The sequence below is a fragment of the Rhinatrema bivittatum genome, chromosome 3, assembly GCF_901001135.1.
Source record: "Rhinatrema bivittatum chromosome 3, aRhiBiv1.1, whole genome shotgun sequence".
NCBI lineage: Eukaryota > Metazoa > Chordata > Amphibia > Gymnophiona > Rhinatrematidae > Rhinatrema > Rhinatrema bivittatum.
The window spans coordinates 367,530,166-367,551,273 of NC_042617.1; the positions used below are offsets into that span (position 1 = coordinate 367,530,166).

Sequence of the window (21,108 nt, forward strand, 5' to 3'; positions counted from 1 at the left end):
TAATTGCCAGGTTCTTGCGGCCTGGTTTGGCCTCTGTTGGAAACAGGATGCTGGGCTCTTGTTCTGACCCAGCATGGCAATTTCTTATGTTCTTATATTCTTATATCAATATCTAGGAAAATATAGAGATATGGCTAGCACTACACAGAAAACTGAAAAATTTAACCAAGAAACCCTCTAAAATAAGGATAAATTAAACTTTTATCTTAGTTGGTCCCAAGAATCTGTAGTTATGGCTTTCTCCTTGAAGTTCAAAGCAGACTCAATATTTCCTATTACTATTCCCAATTTATTTTCCTTCATTATAACTGTTCCCAATTTTCCTTTTCTCATAATAACAATGATTTTATTCATAGTTATTCTATTACATTATTACATTACTACCATTCTATTATTACTGTTATGATACCTTATAAGTACCATGACTCTATTATTATGGTTGCATTATTCCTACCTCATGTTGATGATGTCATCATTGATTGTTACACAACCTAAAAAAGGACACCACAACTAAAATTTAAAAAGAAAAGTATCAGATTGAAAAATGCTCTCAAAACGTAATCCATAGGCTTTTGCCCGTAATGGGCTTCAACCAGCATCATTCATTTGAGCATAAAATTTATCTCATATACTCTTCTTAATGCTAACTTTTTCTTAAAATATTCACTACACAATCTTGTTAACCAACTATATCTATTTCATCAATGATTTAAACAAATAACTCAACTTATCTCTATAAATGCCACTCATAAAAGAGGCTGCTTCAAATATCAAAGTAGTCAAAGAAATCCCAAGCTGCCCGACATAGACAATGTTTCGGCACTCGTCTTGCCTGCTATAGGAAACGTTAGAATTAGGAAGAGTATATGAGGTAAATGTTATGCTCAAACAAATGATGCTGATTGAAGCCCATTGCGGGCAATACCTATGGATTACATTTTATGAGCATTATTCAATCTGATACTTTTCCTTTTTAATTTTAGTTGTGGTGGGCCTTTTTTAGGTTGTGTGATTTCTTTGTTATTAAGAGGACTGTGGAGCTCAGTATATTTGTGATTGGATTATCATTGATGGTTATACATGTCATACAGGTGAGGCCTGCACAGTAATCTGATAGTTAGGCTTAAGCAATGATAAGCTCCCTTGCTGGCTCATATCACTTAAGAAGGTTGAATTGTAAGGAGATGTCCCATGTTTAACCACTGAAAACACCCAATATGGATCATAATAGCCAAAGAAGGATACTGACAAGTATGCTGACATGCCAAAAATAGTCTCAGCTGAAACCAGAAACTTTACCCACATGAGAACTTTAACCAGAACTGAAGGATACTTATCAAGATATGCTTGTTTGTAAGCTTCTAAATAATTAAACCAAGGCAGAGTGAATGCAGCAATTCTGTCTCAAGGCACAGAAGTCACTGAATGTCCAAGGCACGTCCAGGGGACAAGGCGACATCCTCCACCCATGAACAAGGGGAGGCAGCAGAAAGGAGAATTGCTGACATGGCAGACAGCACTGGCCCAGAGGTGGCAAGACCCCCACCGAGGAAAAGGAGGAGGCAGAGTCCTGCAATGCAGCAGAGACTCTCCACCCACAGCATGATTATGCAGGAGCTTATGCATATTTATTGGCTGGAACGTATAAGATGGAGGCAAGCAAGGAGAAAAGGAGGAACTGACAAGAGCCCCTGCCCCCGTATCGAGGAAGGAGAAGATCGGTTGTGGTCAGTAGACGGGAGACAGGAATGCCCACCTGGGACCTGGGAGCCGAGTCGGAAGCCAGATATAGCCGAGAGCAGAAAAAGAAAAGCCTTGCCAGTACCCAAGAGCCCGGCCAGTTCTAGAACCAACAGAAGCCAGCCCTCCGTGAAGACAGCACCCGAGACCTCCAGCCCAAGACTACTTCAGAGGTAACTAGAGGGAAATCTCCTGAAGAGGATAAGGGCTACTAAATTAGCTGCCGGTATTGATCTTCCAGGCAGGCTAAGGTCTATGGCATGTTTAAACCACTAATGGTGCAGGGCTGTATTTTGACTAAACTGGTGTTCAGTAGCAAGGATGTTTGGCACATGTGTTATTGTTATCTTCTAAATGCTAGTCCTGCAGGATCTGATACATAAAAGTTTAATTCTGTGGATAAACCATTGTCTTTTCCTGAACTTACGATTGTAAGGTGAGTTAGGAGGAAATAGTGAGAACTGTCTGAAGCACTACCACCCCCAAGAGGCATGGAGGAGGAAAACCAGAAGTGCCCTGTAGCAGACAGGTTTCTGAACTCCTAAACTTACCTATAGTCCCAGCCTCTGGGGCCCAGATTTTTTGATTGAATGAGAGGGGTAGAGGGTTGGGAGTGTGGCCTGGTGCCAATTTATAGAATTAATTTTTTTATATTTTCACAATGGGCCATCTCCAGGGGCAGCAGGGTGGGGCGGACAGAGGGTCTATGGAGACCCCCCTAGGTTTTTGATTATATTGCAGTGGGGGCTTTCTCGGGGCTGTTGGCCTCTTTAAGACAGGCTCCCAGGAACATTGGGATGCACATTAATGACCCAGTGCTTCCAGCAGATCAAATGACACAGCTTGAGATTTTTTCAGCAAGCCGCATTATTTAATTTGTATTGTTTTGGATATTTACTTGCTGATTAACATGCATTTGCATACTAATTTACTCATTTAAATATGCATGGTGCTGGAGCCAGATTAATGCGAAGTATTTTAAAAACCTCATGTTATCTCTGCATTAGGCCATTTACTGTGTAAAAGATAGTGTTTATCACTTTTTAACTGGTCTAATGCTGCTTAGTGAATGATCCCCGTTGCTTGTCAGCTCCTTAGAATAAGGACAATGCAACTTTGTAAGTTTCTTTGTAAAATACTATCTAAATTATATTAAGTGCTGTATTTATTGTGCATCTAGTTAAGCATACATTTTCTAAACTTGTGGTTGGCTTGGTTACATACTTTTATTTAATTTAAAAATAGTAAATTGTAGCTCTTCTCTGGAAATACTTACTGTAATTACAACTGTCTTAAGCACAAATTCTAAATGCTTTTACAAGGACAAAAAGAAATTCAGACTCAAGAGGTTTATGTTTCCATAAGATTTCATTTTAGTTTATAATGAGCAGAATGCTTCTGAGTTAACATAAATTGTAGTCTTGCTTGAGATCTCATCCTTTCTGTTCATGGTATTTAAATTAAGTGATTTGCTTTGTAGGTGATAAATCAAATGAGATGAAGATTATGGAAGAATCTTACAAACAGGAAATCTTCCATTTGAATAAGAGACTGCAGTGGTATGCAGAAAACCAGGAAATTCTAGATAAAGACTCAAATCGGCTAAAGAATGCAAATGAAGAAATACAGAAGCTCAATCTAGAGGTAAAGTATATTCATGCAGAATTTACAGCATTTTAAAGTATTTTTAAATTAAAACAAATCAAAAGCGTACCTACCGTGTTCACCAGTTTATGACATATTTCCTAAATGACTCTTAAATTGTGGGAGATTCACAGATTTTGAAACAAAAATTGCAGTTGTGTGGCTTGCAGCTTGAATATTCCTCAGCATTTTTGAACTTCATATGTATTTGGTTTATCATCTCACCTTCTCCTTACTTATGATTTTGAATGAATCAAGCATATATCAAGTTATGACTATTGCACACAAAGAGGGCTAATGTACTAAATTGTGAATTGCATTGCAAATACAATTACATGTGCTATTTTGCATTTTTGAAATTTTTTGGATGGAGAAAGGTGGTGAACGGGAGTAGGTATTTCCCACTGTGGGGTTGAAATAATAAAAGAAAAGCAGTAGCATGCACTTCAGTCAGTAACCATGGTATTCCCGTAATACTCTGAATAACTTACACCTATCTGAATAGTTGAACTATGGTTACAACAAAGTTGTGACAATTGCGGCAATTAATGACCACCCCCGACATTTGGAAAATTGATTTAAATGATGGGGTTTGTAAGCAGGTTTAGGGGTGCAGGGATCTGATTGCTACAAGACACTGCCAGCTGCCCTCCCACCTTACTTGCGATCCTAAGTCAGGAAAAAGACAACTTGTATTCTCCCCAGAAATAGACTTTTATTTATCAGATTTGGCAGGGTTTAGCATTTAGAAAATAAGAACAATTCCTGTCTCTAACACCCTAATCACTAAGCATCAGTTTTCCCTAAAGAAAGGTCTATATCATGGGTGATTTCACACATGCCATAAACCTTAGCCTGCTTATTATATTCATAATTATGTCTAACTTACTTACCCTTGGTCTAGGCTTCGGGCGATATCTCTGTTCACCTCTGAAGCAGGCTCCAACTGGAGGGCTGAAGAATGTGGGCGGGGAGAGGCTTGCTTCCTGGGCTTAGTGCTGGCAGAGCAGGCAGGTGGTCCCGGAAGGAGACTTGCTTCTGGCTTTGTTACTTGTCGGCTGTCTGGGCTTGCTCTTGCCCCTCACTGTCTCAGACTCCGTCCTACTCTCCGCACCTGAGCAGCCACCTTGTCTATATGGTCTCCGGGCCACACCTAGTCTTCTCCCTTCTCAATAGCAGGGAGTGCTGGTCTGCTTCTGGCCCCCCTTTTGCTTTCAGGAATACTTTGGCACAGGTTTCAGGGTGTCTTAGGACCTGCTCTCCGGGTTTTCCCCTAGGGCTTGCATTCAGAGTGTGTGCCTCTTTCTCTCTGGTTTCAGGTCACTCTCTCCAGGGGGTCCGTCCTTCAGCCTCCTTTTTCTCTTCCTTGCCCCCCTATCTTATATTTTCCACTGATGAATATGCATATCCTCATGCATAACCTTGTGGTGGGTGGAGGGCCTTTTGCTACATTGCAGGTCTTTTTCCTCTCTCCCCATTATTTTGGGAGGGGTCTTGCCACATTGAAGGTCTTGGTCCCCCTCCCCATTTCTTCGGGGGGGAGAAGTGTCATGTCTGTATCTCAAGCTCTTACCAGTATCATCATTTTTCTGTGACCTATGGACTCACCTGGGCTCATCTCTTTGTCTGCTTTGCTCCTATTGACACAGGAACATGCAAACAGGCCACTGTTGGAAACAGGATGCTGGGCTTGATGGACCCTTGGTCTGACCCAGTATGGCATTTTCTTATGTAACACCTTAGGCAGATATAAATATTTAAGTATTCATACATTAATATGCAATATATAAATAAAATGAATACCAATGTGTTAGAATATACAAATGATATAACTCCAATTATTTTTTTAGTTTTGTAATGACCATTTAATCAAACATTTTTATAGATAACAATACTGTAGAAAAACCATATAACCAATACAACATACACTCTTAAATTATTAAAATTTATAAAATGTATTTCTACGCGCCTGAAAGGATTTCTTCAGTTCAGGAGATCCATGCTAACCTTTCTGTACCAAGTGTTCAGCATAAATGTCTTTTCAATGAAAATGGATTTCAGTATGTTCTACGATGAAAAGCACTCAATATCTTTTAGCTGAAAAACGCTTAATTCCTTTTACTTTTTCGTAGCAGCAGTTCATCGTTGGGTCAGGACAGATTCATTGTAAGATCCTAATCATTCCTCAGCAAAGATCCCTGTTTTGCCCAATAATAACGTCATCAGGAGGGAAGAGTCTGTATCAAGACAGAGACCCCCTCAATAATTCTTCATGAAACAATTGTGTCACCGAGAGGTGGTTGTAATCAAATTCAAATGTGGGGTTTTTAGAAACCTCAGTCCTCCTTCTGCTTCTTTACTGAAAATTTATTGTATAAGTAGCAAAAATTGAGCAGCCAATTTCAGATAAATAGATATTTACCCACCAGCAGGCCTGTCACCAGACCAGTTGGCATCGCAGGCAGGGAGTGGACCAGATGCAGGGAGTCAGGTTCGTATCAGATGACCTAGCCGGCCGGCCGGCAGGGGTCCACTCTGAATGACAGAGCCTCATAAGGATTAGAAAGGCTCCCACCAGTATTGTAGCAACAGCAGGATCTTGTAGTCCTGGAGCCCCATCCCTGGCCAAGATGCATTCATGCCCCTTGGGCCTTGCGCCCTGGGCAGTTGCCTGCCTGACCCACCTATCTGCTGGTCCTGTTTTCCAGGGAGATTGTCTTGGGTGAAAAGTGCCCACCTCAGAATCGATAAAAGTACATGCAGACTTTCACAGTGTGCTTATTTTACCTGCATTAAAAAGAGACATTTCCAGAGCTGTGTTTAGGTGAGGAGAGTGAACAGCATGCATACATTTGAATTTTCAAATATACATATGCTTATTTTGCTATAATTGGCCACCTGTACAAATAGCAGGGGCAAGGGTGTATGCACATTGTTTTGTAGGCAGTTTTGTAAATTTCCTACAAGGTACAAGTGTATCTTGTAACAACATGGGCTACTCAAAATTGCCCCCAGTGTATGTCAAAATTATGCTACATACCTCTCTGCTCCAAGATAATAATCAATGACAGCAGCAAAGACAACAGAGGGCAGCAACAGCTTGTAGATCACTTTTGGCCCCTCAATGTCAACCACAATACTAACAGGATGCCTAGATCAGGGTTTCCCAAACATGTATGTATTTATTTTAAAAAATGTATGTTCCATTTATGTAGCACAGCTTTGCTAAGTGGATTCCATGGTAAACCTAAACAAGCTTATAGCATGAATATGAGAAACATAACAATCTGTAATAGGCTATGAAATGGAGGCCCCTTTGCTCCATCTCCTTGGGTGCAACAAAATTCCCAATTACTCTTGACATTCATATCTTGGGTAAGGCTACAGTTCTTTTACACTTACGTTCCTAGAGTAACAAAAGGTAATTACAGATTTACAGAATAACTACCTCCATAGAGTCTCTATCATCTGCAGTAATTAATGGAGCAATCACTTGTTAATGCTGTAATCTGTTTATTTTTCAGTTCCCACTGGCAAAAGGTAAATACAAACAACAGCAAAAAACGCTTTCATACTGCCCAATCCTCTGTAGCAATTAGTGGAGCATTCATTTGATAAGACTGCAGGCAGTCTTTTACTTTTCAATTCCCTTACTGGCAAAAGGTAAATACAGGGAGATCCACTCGAAAAAGCCCCAGATATTCTGTTGTAACTTCTGTTAGGATGAAGCAATCTGAACAAAAAAAAATATGCTATATACCTTGACGTATGTGTAATCTTTTGCATTACATACGATGCTGGAAGTGATTGCCGTTTTCCGCCAGACACATTTCGACGCGGCTTTCCATGTTCCTAAACGTGTGTGCGAGCATATCGGGGGGAATAGCAGCAATTTCACATTGGACGTTTTCCTTCAAATCTTCCACAGTGCGAGGCTTGTTCCGATAGACCTTTCCTTTGAGCATACCCCAAAGGAAGAAGTCTGGTGGTGTCAGACCCGGCGACCGTGGTGGCCAAAGCTCCTTTGAAATTACCCTGTTGCTGAAAAAGGACTCAATTTCTCCTATGCTCTTTGCTGTTGCTCCATCTCGCAAATGGAAGTTAAACATCGCGACAGCTGTCTGGTGCCTACCTCATTGCTCCGACGCGGGGGCAGCTTGTTAGAAGCTCCATATACTGAGGAGCTCATTGCATGTTGTTTCGTTCAGATTGCTTCGTCCTAGTGAGAGTTATTACAGAATATGAATATGAAAAAAAAACTGGTTTCAAAGGGCCTTAGTCTCTCTGCAGCAATTAGAGAAGTGAAGGCAAACCAAAACAAAGCCTAACCACATTCTTATTCTACCTGTATGACATCCTACACTTGTCCTGCTGCCTCTTTCTCCTGTACCTCCATCGGCTCTGTTTCTCCCCCCTGATCATCAGCCATGCCCCCTTTTAACTCTGTTGCATCCCAGCCTAGGTCATCCCCACCCATGTCAGGTAGTTCCCTTTGGGCTTTGCCCCTCATTCCCTCCATACCCTCCTGTCTTGGCCTGGGGACATCTGGGGATTGTATCATTACAAGGTCTCTCCTCCAACCTGTGTTTTCGCTGTTGAGATCTGACTCTCTGCTTTTGCTTTACTGACAGGAAGACACTCATCCTCTTTACCACACAATCACATGGTAATATTTAGATTAAACAAAATAAATTATAGGGTAGATTTTAAAAGGGCTGCGCATGCGCCCATAAACACATGTAACTTGCAGTGCACAAAAAAGAGAGAGAGAGAGACCGCCTCTTTAAGGGCTCAATATGATGCTCTATATATGGACCATTGTAAGGGTCACTTTCATTCGGGGTGAGTTTTTGGGAGGTGGGTTGGGGTTAGGGGGGTAGTGTTTCCCGTTGATAGCAGTCTGAATTAGCCATGCTGTCTGGGACAGCCTCTGATGGCCTTGAGACAGAGCTTCTCTCAAAGATCACAGAGCTTTTGCTCTGTGTGGCTGCGCGCGTCTTCCTGCGAGATCGCCATCTTCTCCTCAGTCTTTTTCTTCCACCTTGCCAGTTGCACGCAGAGTTTTTTCTCTCCCTTTTCTCCTTGGAGATTTTTCTAAAAAAAAAACCCAGCACTTTTCAGTGCTACCATGGCGCCCAAATTGCCTGGCTTCAAGCACTGCCAGTGCGGTAAAGTTATGTCCATCAATGATGGACATAACTACTGTTACATCTCCCTGGGAGCTGAGCACGGCTAGTCCAACTGTTGGGACTCTGGTCGTATGTAACCCAGGGCCCAAAGGCAGTATGCCTATAAAATCACGCACCTGAGGGACAAAGACGCCAGTTCCTATGCCCCGGCGTCAGAGTACCATTCATCCCACTCGTCCCCAGGGCCAAAGACGGACCTCCCAGACAAACAGAAGAAGGCTTTTTCCCTGGGGCCCCAGGGTAAGCAACTGCTCCAGAGCCGAGAGGATCAAGCGGCCCACGGCTCCCCGCCCCCCATGAACGACAAAAACATCAGGTGTTGGGAGATGCACCACCTAGCTAAGTGCCAAAGTCAGCATTGGCAAGTGGCTGCGATGCCAAAGTGGCAGCGCCAAAGCATGTGTTGAAACGAGGCAAGGACAATGCTCTGCGCACGAAAGATCCAGCAATTGTGTCAAAAAATTCCTGTCCCGACATATGGTGCAGTGATGCGTCAAGCCACGACGCTCTGCAGTGTGCTGCTCCGAGCCCACTCCCATCAATGCTGATGACCGCTAAAAGAACATAGGCGCAATTCCACGATGCAACGCCCAAGTTCACAATGCACCCAACGCCAACGACACACGCATCGAGCCCGAAACCACAGATGGAGTCTAACAGCACAAACCTTCCCGAAATTAGCCCAAGACAAAACACAAACCACAGCAGGAACCTCAGGTCATATTCTCACTGGAGGAGCTGTTAGAAATGGGGGTTTCGGTTGTGGACCCGCTCTCGGATTCTCCCTCCTCGGGGGGGTCTTCAGGATCATCACAAAGAGTATGCTCTGATCTGTATTCGGTCTCCCGGAGGAAGAAGCGTTCACCCCACAGGCCGTCCAGTGCAATTGAGCTAGCCACACACTGCAACAAGGGGGCTATCTCCAACATCCTTTTGGCTGCAGTACCTACATCGTCCAAAAAGTCCAAGTCTGCCCTGGGCAGGGGATAAGATGCTATCACATCAGCTGCCCTGACGAGGGAGCAGCGTATCCCTGCAGAAAGTGGCCTAGCTTCTCAGGCGATGTCCCAGATTTCAGAGATTCTGAGCAAATTCTTCACATTGCTGGAGTCAAGTACAGAAACCTCCAAGCCCTAGTAGGAAGAGTTGTCCCCAGTGGGTGAATCCCCTCCCCAGCAACAGAAGGTCTATAGCCCACAAGAGGAGAGAGTGTCCCACCCGCAATTGTCACCACAGCCAAACTCGGAACCACTTGAATCTCCCCCCCCCCCCCCCCCACCCACCACACACATACACACACACACATACACACACTTCTCCAGGATCTTCTACGGGCATTCCGTCTGACCCACCTGAGAAAATTCCAGAGCCATCTTCACCACCAAAGGACCTCTCTTACTCTAAATTTATAGAGAAGGTGGGGGTACTGCTCAAGGTGGAGACGAGGAAGATATCAGAAGCTAGGTTACTGCCCCTACTACCCCTAACTAATCAAGCTAGATATTTCACTTGCATGCAGCTCCATCACTGCTCTCTACATTAATGGTGGGGGTGGAAGGGGAATAGAACAAGGAGCTAAGAGTAACAGATAAGAATGAGAGAAAAAATGTGTGAGGCTTGCTGGGCAGACTGGATGGGCCATTCGGTCTTCTTCTGCCGTCATTTCTATGTTTCTATGTTTCTATGTTTCTATAAGTCCTCAGAATCTTGAAGATCTTCGAGGTTCCACCCGAGCCTACTGCACTGCCTTCCCATATGGTCCTGGATGCTGTCATGGAAAGGTTCTGGGAGCCCCAGCCCCCTTTTCAGGATTTGCGACGTCTAGGAGAACTGACCTAAAATTTCGTATGAGGAAGTCCTCTTATTATGGTACGATACAGCTACCGATGCCTCCATTGTTAGGGAGTCAGCCATGAAAAAGGCGTAAAAATCAAGGCTCCATTCCAACTTGCCACCAGGAAAGTACAATCACTACCTGGACAAGTTTGGGAAAAAGGGCCTTCCAGGCAGCTATGTTGAATGCGAAGATCCAGCAGCATCAGTTCTATATCACTCAGTTCCTCTCTGAGTTTCTACAGTCCATCAAGCCTCGTTTTGATGAGGGCTCCAACGCTGTACTGCCTCAGATCTTCATGGACATGGAGAAAGGATTATGTCACCTCCTTCCCGCAATATTCAAAGCCTTCAAAACAACGGCCCTTACATTGGCGGTAGCCATAGGGGCCCACAGGATGGCCTGGTTGAGGGCCAGTGCCATCTGCGAAGAAGTCCATGATAAGCTGGCCAACCTTCCATGTAAGCGCAATAACCTCTTTGGAGATAAGTTGCAAGAGACAGTCTCGCAGCTGAAGGAGCAAAATATGGTGGTTCTTTCCCTGAATTCCACGTCTGAGCAGCCACTTGCTTCCCGGAGATATTACCCAACATTCCGTAAGTTCAGTTATCAGAGGTGCCCATTTTGGCCGTATACTCCTTACAGTGCACAGGCTTTTCCTCAACTCCGACAACAAGTGCAGACATCGCAACCCAGGAATAGATTCAGGGGACAGCGCCAGCAAAGGCAGCCATCAAATGCTGGCCAGAAACCGTAGCAAAGCTTTTGAGGATGGCCTGGCCGCAACTACTGCTACATGTGGGAGGCCGGTAACACAAACACAACATGGGATTTATTCTCAATTCTTCCTCATACCCAAGAATTCGGGGGGGGGTCTCCGCTCAATCTTGGATTTAAGGATCCTTAACAAGTTATTCCAAGGAAGAAATTCAAGATGACATCCCTCAAATCCATTCTGCCTTTTCTGCCACCCAACAATTGGTTGTGCTCGATAGATCTCAAGGATGCATATTCCCACATTCCGATGCACCATTCCTTCTGCCGGTACCTGTCTTTCCAAGTCAGTAGATGCCACTATCAGTACAAGGTGCTCCCTTTTGGACTATCGACCGCCCCGAGAATCTTCACCAATTGTTTAGCAGTAGCGGTGGCCCACCTCAGGCAGCAAGGGATTCAATTATTCCCTTATCTGGACGATTGGCTTCTTGTGGCCTCAGAAGAAAATTCTCTTCAGACTCACTTAAAAGACATGATCAATTGCTTAGAAGCATTAGGTTTCGTAATAAACTATGAGAAGTGCAATCTCCAGCCAACACAGATTCTGCAGATCATTGGGGCCAAGTTAGACATGGTTGTGGGAAAGGCTTTCCTGCCAGAGGATAGAGCTTAGATCCTTCGATTGCTGGCAGTGGAGCTAAGGAACAATGCACAACCCTCGTCCCGCCAGGTCTTAGCCCTGCTAGGGCACATGACAGCAACAATATACATAGTGCCACACACCCGACTTCATATGAGCCGCCTGCTGTGGGGTTTGAAGGCTCAGTGGAGTCAATTCCTTCAACCGCTAACCAAATCCATGTTTTTGGCCAGGGCCATGCGCAAGGACACAGCATGGTGGCTATCCCCATCGTTTCTCACTGTGGGAGCCCTGTTCCAGAGCCCAGCATATCAATTGTTTCTAACCACAGACACTTCCAGAAGGGGTTGGGGGGGGGGGCACATTTAGACCATCTAAAGATGCAGGGACTATGGTTGCCATTGGAGAACATCCGCCAGATACATCTACTGGAGCTCAGAGCAATTCGGAATACTCTTCTCACATTCTTCTACCATATTCAGGGGAAAAACATCATGATCCACATGGACAACCAAGTGGCCATGTTTTACATAAACAAAAGAGGAGGGTCCTGTTCTGGGACCCTGTGCAAGGAAGCACTTCAGATCCTCGAATGGGTGGAGGTGCATTCCATCTCCCTGCAAGTGACCTATCTTCCAGGTATTGCAAACACCAAAGCCGACCAGCTCAGCAGGTTGTTCTACCCACACAAATGGGCTCTGAACCAAAGCATGGCGGACAATCTCTTCAAGAGGTGGGGACTCCCTTGCATGGATCTCTTCGCCACTGTACACAACAGGAAAGTTTGAGCAGTTTGCTTGGTTTATCCGAGCAGGGAGCAATTTGCGCAGGATGCATTCCTCATTCCTTGGATGGAGGAGCTCCTAATCGCTTACCCTCTGATTCCTTTCATCTCTTGCACCATACAAAAATGTATCGCGGACATTGCTGACTTGATACTCATTGCTCCAGTGTGGCCGAGACAACCCTGGTACGCCTATCTAGTTTGGCTGTCCATCACTCCTCCTATCTCATTGGGAGACATTGCAAATCTACTGACTCAGAAAGGGGGGACATTGCTGCACCCTACGCACTCCTTGCTTCATCTCACAGCATGGAGATTGAAAGGACAGTATTGAGCCACCTCCCGTTATCGACAGAAATACAAGACATTCTAATATCATCAAGGAAGAATAATCGAGGCAAATGGCACTGTTACTCAACCTGGTGTCAGGCAAAAGGGGTAAATCCATTCTCCTGCTTGCCGGAAACCTTGCTGGAGTTACCTGCACATGCTCTACCAATCAGGATTGGCAACAGCTTCCGTCCAAGTTCATATGAGCGCTATTGCAGCATATCATCACCCATGCAATGGCCTTCCAGTTTTGAACCATCCTATAATTTCTTACTTCTTGAAAGCAATCTTGAGATCGAGACCGCCGGTGGCTATACCTCCGATCCCTTAGGACTTGGTTTTGGAACAGCCCATGCTTTCGCCCTTCGAACCAATGGACAGTAGCCACATTAAATATCTGACCTGGAAAGTGGTATTTCTAGTCGCAGTGACTTCGGCAAGGAGGGTCAGCAAATTCAAGCACTGGTTCACTATCCTGTGTATTTACAGTGTATTAAACAACAAAGAAATAGATGCCCAATAAAGATTTGGCAAAGATTTTTTTGGGCATCTATTTCTTTGTTGTTTTCTTTACAGTTGTATTTACAGTTGTATTTACAGTTTTTTCCATTTCAGGAGGACCTTACAAGACTGGAAGATTGGGCATCCAAATGGCAGATGAAATTTAAGGTGGAAAAGTGCAAGGTGTTGCATATAGGGAAAGATAACCCTTGCTGTAGTTACACGATGTTAGGTTCCATATTAGGAGCTACCACCCAGGAAAAAGATCTAGGCATCATATTGGATAATACTTTAAAATCGTCGGCTCAGTGTGTTAGAGCAGTCAAAAAAGCAAACAGAATGTTAGGAATTATTAGGAAGGGAATGGTTAATAAAATGGAAAATGTCATAATGCCTCTATCGCTCCATGGTGAGACTGCACCTTGAATACTGTGTACAATTCTGGTCACCGTATCTCAAAAAAGATATAGTTGAGATGGAGAAGGTACAGAGAAGGGCAACCAAAATGATAACGGGGATGGAACAGCTCCCCTATGAGGAAAGGCTGAAGAGGTTAGGTTTGTTCAGCTTGGAGAAGAGATGGCTGAGGGGGGATATGATAGAGGTCTTTAAGATCATGAGAGGTCTTGAACGAGTAGATGTGAATCGGTTATTTACACTTTCGAATAATAGAAGGACTAGGGGGGCATTCCATGAAGTTAGAAAGTAGCACAATTAAGACTAATCGGAGAAAATTCTTTTTCACTCAACGCACAATAAAGCTCTGGAATTTTTTGCCAGAGGATGTGGTTAGTGTAGTTAGTATAGCTGGGTTCAAAAAAGGTTTGGATAAGTTCTTGGAAGAGAAGTCCATTAATGGCTATTAATCAAGTTTACTTAGAGAATAGCCACTGCTATTAATTGCATCAGTAGCATGGGATCTTCTTTGTGTTTGGGTAATTGCCAGGTTCTTGTGGCCTGGTTTGGCCTCTGTTGGAAATAGGATGCTGGGCTTGATGGACCCTTGGTCTGACCCAGCATGGCAATTTCTTATGTTCTTATGTTCTTATCCCTCCTTCTTACCTAAGGTAGTCTCGGCTTTCCAGCTCAGTCAAACCATCACATTGCCAACATTCTTCCCAAAGCCACATGGCCATGACAGAGAACATCTCCTTCACACCTTAGACTGTAAAAGAGCTTTGGCCTACTACAAACAGAGGACACACGCCAACAAGAGTTCTTTTCAGCTATTTGTGTCCTTCAATCCGAGTGCCCCTGGCCTACCAGTGACAAAGAGGACTCTGTCAAACTGGAATTCCAAATGCATTCACTTCTGTTACACAAAGTGGTCAGCAGCGCTTCATGACAAAGTCAAAGCGCACCAAGTCAGAGCAGTTGCTGCTTCAATTGCACATCTTCATAGGGTACCGTTGCTGGACATTTGTAAGGCAGCTACGTGGTCATCTCTACATACCTTCATGTCACATTACTGTCTGGACCAGCAAGCATTTTCAGATGCAGCACTCGGTTCGGCAGTGTTGGCTTCTTCTACAAGATAGTGAATCTGTCCACATCAGTGGCGGGTTGAGCACAGAGGAATTGTCTATGACTGCAAGGATTTGCTACCCCCTACTTCAGTATGCGGAACTCAACCCTAAGCTGGGGACTCCCAGACAGCATGGCTAATTCAGCCTGCTATCGACGGGAATAAAGTAAGTTTTCTTACTGTAAACAGTATTTCCTTAGATGGCAGGATAAATATTAGCCATACTGAACTGCCTACCTCCCTGGACAGTCTCTTCAAGCATCGCTTCTCTGGATATGTTATTTTATAGGCTGAGGAGAAGATGGCGATCACACAGGAAGATGCGAGCAGCTGCACAGAGCAAGAGCTCTGTAATCTGTGAGAGAAGCTTCGCCTCGAGGCCATTGGAGGACCTCCTTGTTATGACTTGTAAGTATGTGGGCCTTGGGCTGAGGTGAGAGATGGTACCACCCACAGGGAAGGAGCCCTGTGAGCCTCACCGTCGAGAGGCACGGTCTCATTGGATGTCAGTCACAGCTGTGGAATAGATTCTTTATTAGATAGGTAGAAAGGCACAGCCTGCGGAGCGGGAAGTGCAGGAGAATAACAATGTCTGTGCAAGGGGTATAGCCAGAGGGAATACCTCAGACGTGGAGATCCGGTAATGGTCCGCAGAGAGGGGTACACCGAAGAAGTTACTCCATTGGGATGAGGCAGTAGTGGCCTGCAGCATAGGGTACACAGAGGGATTCCTCACTCCCAGATGCTATGGTAAGGGCCTGAGGTATGGGGTACACCGGAGAGGATCCTGTAGCGAAGATGCGGTAGTGGCCCGAGACACAGGGTACACCAGAGAGGATCCCACAGTAAAGCTGGTAAAGTAGTGGTCCGTGGAGATAAGGTACTCACAGAGTGAAAGTTCCAGGAGAGGTCCCGGGGAACGGGAACAGACAGCAGTCCAAGGCAGAAGACCCTCCGAGGAGCGGATAGCCAAAGACGAGGAAGGGCCCCTGTGGAGCAGGTACCCAGAGCGTCTCACACCGAAGTGCAGGAACTGGAACAGGAAGTCCGTAAGCATGAAGCGGATTCAACAATGAGGGAACTCCTTGCTAACTCGTTGAATAGGGAGTAGTGAAGGAGTTAAATAGGGCTCCCATCAGTGATGTCATCAGTGGGGCCGGCCCAGGGTTCCCGCCCTGGGCCCTTTAAATATTTCCTCGGTGGTGTGCGCGCCTCTCCAAGGCTGCTGCAAGCTTCTCCGAGGGCGCGCAGCAGCGCTGGAAGTCGCTGCAGGAAGAAGGTGAGCGTGGTCAGCTGTGTTGTCCGTGGCCGACCGGTGTAACACTCCTAGATAGCATGGTTAATTAATTCTGCTGTCTACGGAAATGCCATTAACGGTAAGCAAGCTTGCTTTTTACAGACACATTCAGAGGTATCCATTGTAAAATCACATCATTAAAGAATTTTTGACCTTATAAGTGATGAAAATTCTGAAAAGATGTTGATTTGTGCACTGCAGCCTCGACTAGCTGCATTGTACAAATCATCTCCTTTTCATCACTTATATGAGGAAAATTGGAGTTATGTGTGTCAGTGCAGGTCCCACCTCTGGAATGCCCATGCCCTGCTCCTTTTCCGCCTACTTTTTCTGTTTGTGCATACCTTAATGTATGCGCACCATTCCCGTTTTTTAAAAATTCACATAGCTCCCGCATGGCCCACTTACACGCGTATGTGGCCATTTCTGCGCATGCAAGGCTTTTAAAATCTACCTTTATACTACTATTCCCTGTACGTACTAGGATCAGTCCAGGCGGTGGTGGTGGTTATTAGAGATGTGAATCGGAACCAGAATCGGTTCGGATTTCAGTTCCGATTCACATCTCTATAGATGTGAATCGGAACCAGAATCGGTTCGGATTTCAGTTCCGATTCACATCTCTAGTGGTTATGTCCCCCGTCCAGCAGATGGAGTCAGAGCAAACTTCTGAGGGTGCTGGCATATAAGCTGGTGCAACCCTCCTAGTCCTCAGTATCGAGAATATCAAAGCCACGACAGAAAACTGGATAGACCGAGGAGGAAGGATCAAGCATAGCCAGAAAGGCAACTGTAATAACGGTAAAAACAGTGAACCAGAACATCTTGCCAAAAGAACTGACAACAGAAACAACACACGCAGACAGAAAGCCCCCAAAGAAGGAGGCTAAGCAATAGGACAGGAGCAAGCGGATTCGAGCAGGTAAACCCCCAGAACCAATCACGACCAGGGCGGGCGTCTGGACTGATCCTAAGTACTACAGGAACGAAAATTAGCAGGTAAGAAATAATTTTCTTTTCCCTGTACGTACTAGGATCAGTCCAGACGGTGGGATGTACCAAAGCGTCCCTAAACCGGGTGGGTCCCTGAGAACCCTGCTCGGATAACCCTGTCCCCGAAGGAGCCCGATTCCGCTTCCGGCAAGTGGAGCCGGTAGTGTCTGGAAAACGTATGTAAGGATTTCCAAGTCGCTGCCCTACAGATTTCCTGAACGGAGACGTGCTGCGACTCCGCATAGGAAGTGGCCTGGGCTCTCAGAGAATGAGCCTTGATTCCTATCGGAGGAACCTTTCCGGAGCCGATGTACGCTGAAGCCACCGCTTCCTTGAGCCAGCGCGCAGTGGTGGTCTTCGTCGCCTGTTGGCCCTTTCTAGTCCCGGACCAGAGAACAAAAAGATGATCGGAGAGTCGAAATTCATTCGTCACTTCCAAATAACGCAAGAGAACTCGCTTCACGTCTAGGCGCCTGAGAGATTGAGGGGCGTCCGGTGGGAAGGACGGAAGTTCCACTACCTGGTTCAAGTGAAACGCCGAAACCACCTTGGGCAGGAACGAAGGCACCGTCCGGATGAAGACTCCCGAATCTGAGAAACGAAGGAAAGGTTCCCTGCAGGAGAGAGCTTGGAGCTCTGAGATGCGCCTCGCCGAGGCTATGGCCACCAAGAAAATCGTCTTCAGAGTGATATCCTTGAGGGAGCACTGACACAGGGGCTCGAAAGGAGATTCTGCTAGAGCCCGCAACACCAGATTAAGGTTCCAGGAAGGACAAAGCTGACGTACCGGTGGCCGCAGATGCTTAACTCCCTTCAGAAACCGGGAAATATCCGGATGAGACGAGGGATCGGGCCTTCCCGAAGAGCGAGCCAGCGAGGCCAACGCCGACACCTGTACCCGCAGAGAATTGTAGGAAAGACCCTTCTCCAGCCCCTCTTGAAGGAACTCCAGGATCTGCTGCCGCGAGGCCGCTGTTGCATGGGCACCCAGTGTAGAACACCATACCTCGAAGACCTTCCACACCCGCACATAGGCGACCGAGGTCGAGGTCTTCCGCGCTCTGAGGAGAGTGTCTACCACGGAGACTGCGTAGCCCTCCCGCAGGAGACTCCTCCTTTCAAAAGCCAGGCCGCAAGACAGAAGTGTTCCGCCTGATCCGAAAATACCGGACCCTGATGGAGAAGACGAGGGAGGTGGACGAGCCGAAGAGGACCGTCTACCGCAATGTTGAGTAGATCTGCGAACCACGGCCGACGCGGCCATTCCGGAGCTACCAGGATTACCGATCCTTGATGCAACTCTATCCGCCGCAGCACCTTGCCCACCAGAGGCCAAGGGGGAAAAACGTAGAGGAGAATTTGTGACGGCCACGGAAGAACCAGGGCGTCCACCCCTTCCGCGCCGCGCTCCCTTCTGTGGCTGAAGAACCGTGGGGCTTTGGTGTTGGCGGCGGTTGCCATGAGATCCATGGCGGGAATCCCCCAGCGCCGTACGATGAGGGCCATCGCCTCGTCGGAGAGAGTCCACTCTCCGGGGTCCAGGGCCTGACGACTCAAGTAATCCGCTTGAATATTGTCTGCCCCGGCAATGTGCGAGGCCGCCAGATGAACGAGGAACCGTTCCGCCCAAGACATCAGCCGAGCCGCTTCGAGGGCTACCTGACGACTCCTGGTGCCCCCTTGCCGATTGATGTAAGCCACTGTAGTCGCATTGTCCGAGAGAACGCGGACCGACCGACCCCTGATCGAGGGCAGAAAATGCATAAGCGCCAGACGCACCGCTCTGGACTCTAGGCGGTTGATCGGCCAGGTCGTCTGTTCCTTTGTCCACTGACCCTGAGCGGAGCTTCTGAGGCAGACTGCCCCCCAACCGGACAGGCTGGCATCGGTAGTGACTACTATCCAGTCCGGGGTCTCCAGCGGGCAACCCTGGGCCAAGTGCTTTGGATCCAACCACCACTTCAAGCTGTACCTGGCGGTTGGAGAGAGAGGGATGATCGCCTGATAATCCTGAGACACAGGCTTCCACCTCGATAGCAGAGACATTTGCAGAGGTCTCAGGTGAGCAAAGGACCAGGGCACGAGATTTAATCGCAAAGGCCATTGATCCCAGGAGCTGGAGGTAGTCCCGTGCCGTGTGCACAGGGAGAGAGGCAAATCGAACGATCTGATCTCGCAAGGATTGCGCCTTGTCTGGGCGCAGGAAGACCTTTCCCTGCACCGTGTCGAAGTGTGCCCCCAGAAAATCCAATTGCTGGGAGGGCAGCAGGCTGCTCTTGCTGAAGTTCACCACCCAGCCGAGAGACTGAAGGAAGGACACCACCCTGTCGACTGCCGACCGACCCTGCGGAAGAGTCTTCGCCCGGATGAGCCAATCGTCCAAGTAAGGATGGACCAGGATTCCTTCCCTCCTGAGTGCGGCTGCCACCACCACCATGACCTTGGTAAAAGTCCTGGGCGCGGTTGCCAATCCGAAGGGCAGAGCTTGGAACTGGAAGTGTCGACCCAAAATCTTGAAGCGAAGAAACCGCCAATGGGCCGTCTGAATTGGAATATGCAGATAGGCCTCCGTTAGATCGAGAGAGGCCAGGAACTCTCCCTGATGCACCGCCGCGATAACAGAGCGGAGTGTTTCCATGTGGAACCTGGAGACCCGAAGCACCTTGTTGACTTCCTTGAGGTCTAGAATAGGACGGAAGGAACCGTCTTTCTTGGGGACAACGAAGTAAATGGAATAATGCCCCGAGCCCACCTCTCCTGAGGGGACGGGCGCAATGGCTCCCAAGTCCAGGAGCCTGTCTAGCGTGCGCTGGATTCCCAGGCGCTTGGAGCCTGACCCGCAGGGAGAGAAGATGAACCTGTCCCTGGGATGCCGGACAAATTCCAATGCGTAGCCCTGTCTTAGGATGTCCAGGACCCACTGGTCCGTTGTGATGTTGGTCCACTCCTCGTAAAACAGGGCGATGCGACCTCCAATCCGGGGTAGCGAGGAGTGGACGGGCCTGGCATCATTGGGACGGTTTACCAGAGGCTCCCTGAGCCGAGGAGTCCCTGGCCGGTCTACGACCCCGAAAGGGCCGGGTCCAAGACTGAGATCTCCCGGATGGCGTCCTGGGTCCCTGTTGCCTAGCTCCCCGGTAACGCCGCTGAGGGCGGGCGCGGTTCCTGGAGCTCGAGGAAGATGGTCGGTAGGACCTCTGGCGATCTTCGGGCAACCGATGGACCGAATTCTCACCCAGGGATTTGATAATCTGGTCGAGATCCTCGCCAAAAAGAAATCTACCCTTAAAGGGTAGTGCCCCAAGACTAGATTTGGAGGAAGGGTCCGCCGCCCAGTTGCGCAGCCACAGAAGTCGTCTGGCGGAGACTGCGGACACCATGGTTCTCGCCAGAACCCTCAATAAGTCGTGCAACGCATCCGCTCCATAGGCTATGACCGCCTCCAGCCGGTCCGCCTGCGCCGCCTCCTTCGGCGGCAACTGCTGCGAGGTGAGGAGTTGTTGGACCCATCGGAGCCCGGCTCTCTGAGTTAGGGAACCACAGATGGCTGCTCGGACCCCCAGTGCCGAGACCTCAAAAATCTTCTTCAGGGCGACCTCCAACTTCCTGTCCTGCAGGTCTCGAAGAGCTGTACCCCCTGTGACCGGGATCGTGGTTCTCTTCGTGACAGCGGACACCGCTGAGTCAACCTTGGGGACCTTAAGGAGGTCCAGAAAGTCTCCAGGAAGAGGATAGAGCTTGTCCATAGCCCTGCCGACCCGGAGGGACGCCTCCGGGGTGTCCCATTCCCGCACTAGTAGCTGGAGAAACGAATCATGAATAGGAAAGGTCTTAGCCAGTGGGCGCAAGCCCGCCAGCACGGGATCCCCTTTCTTCGTGGCAGAAGCTACGGAGGGAGCTGGAGGAGCCGGGGG

The 21,108-nt window shown here is 47.3% G+C and overlaps 1 protein-coding gene across 1 annotated transcript in view; it reads left to right on the top strand.

Moving 5' to 3' along the window:
- Nucleotides 1-21,108, top strand: part of CEP162 (centrosomal protein 162) — a 423,542-nt gene that overhangs the window by 331,119 nt on the left and 71,315 nt on the right. The window contains 1 exon segment of the mRNA XM_029595494.1: nucleotides 3,221-3,384. Coding sequence (XP_029451354.1) covers nucleotides 3,221-3,384 — 164 coding nt within the window.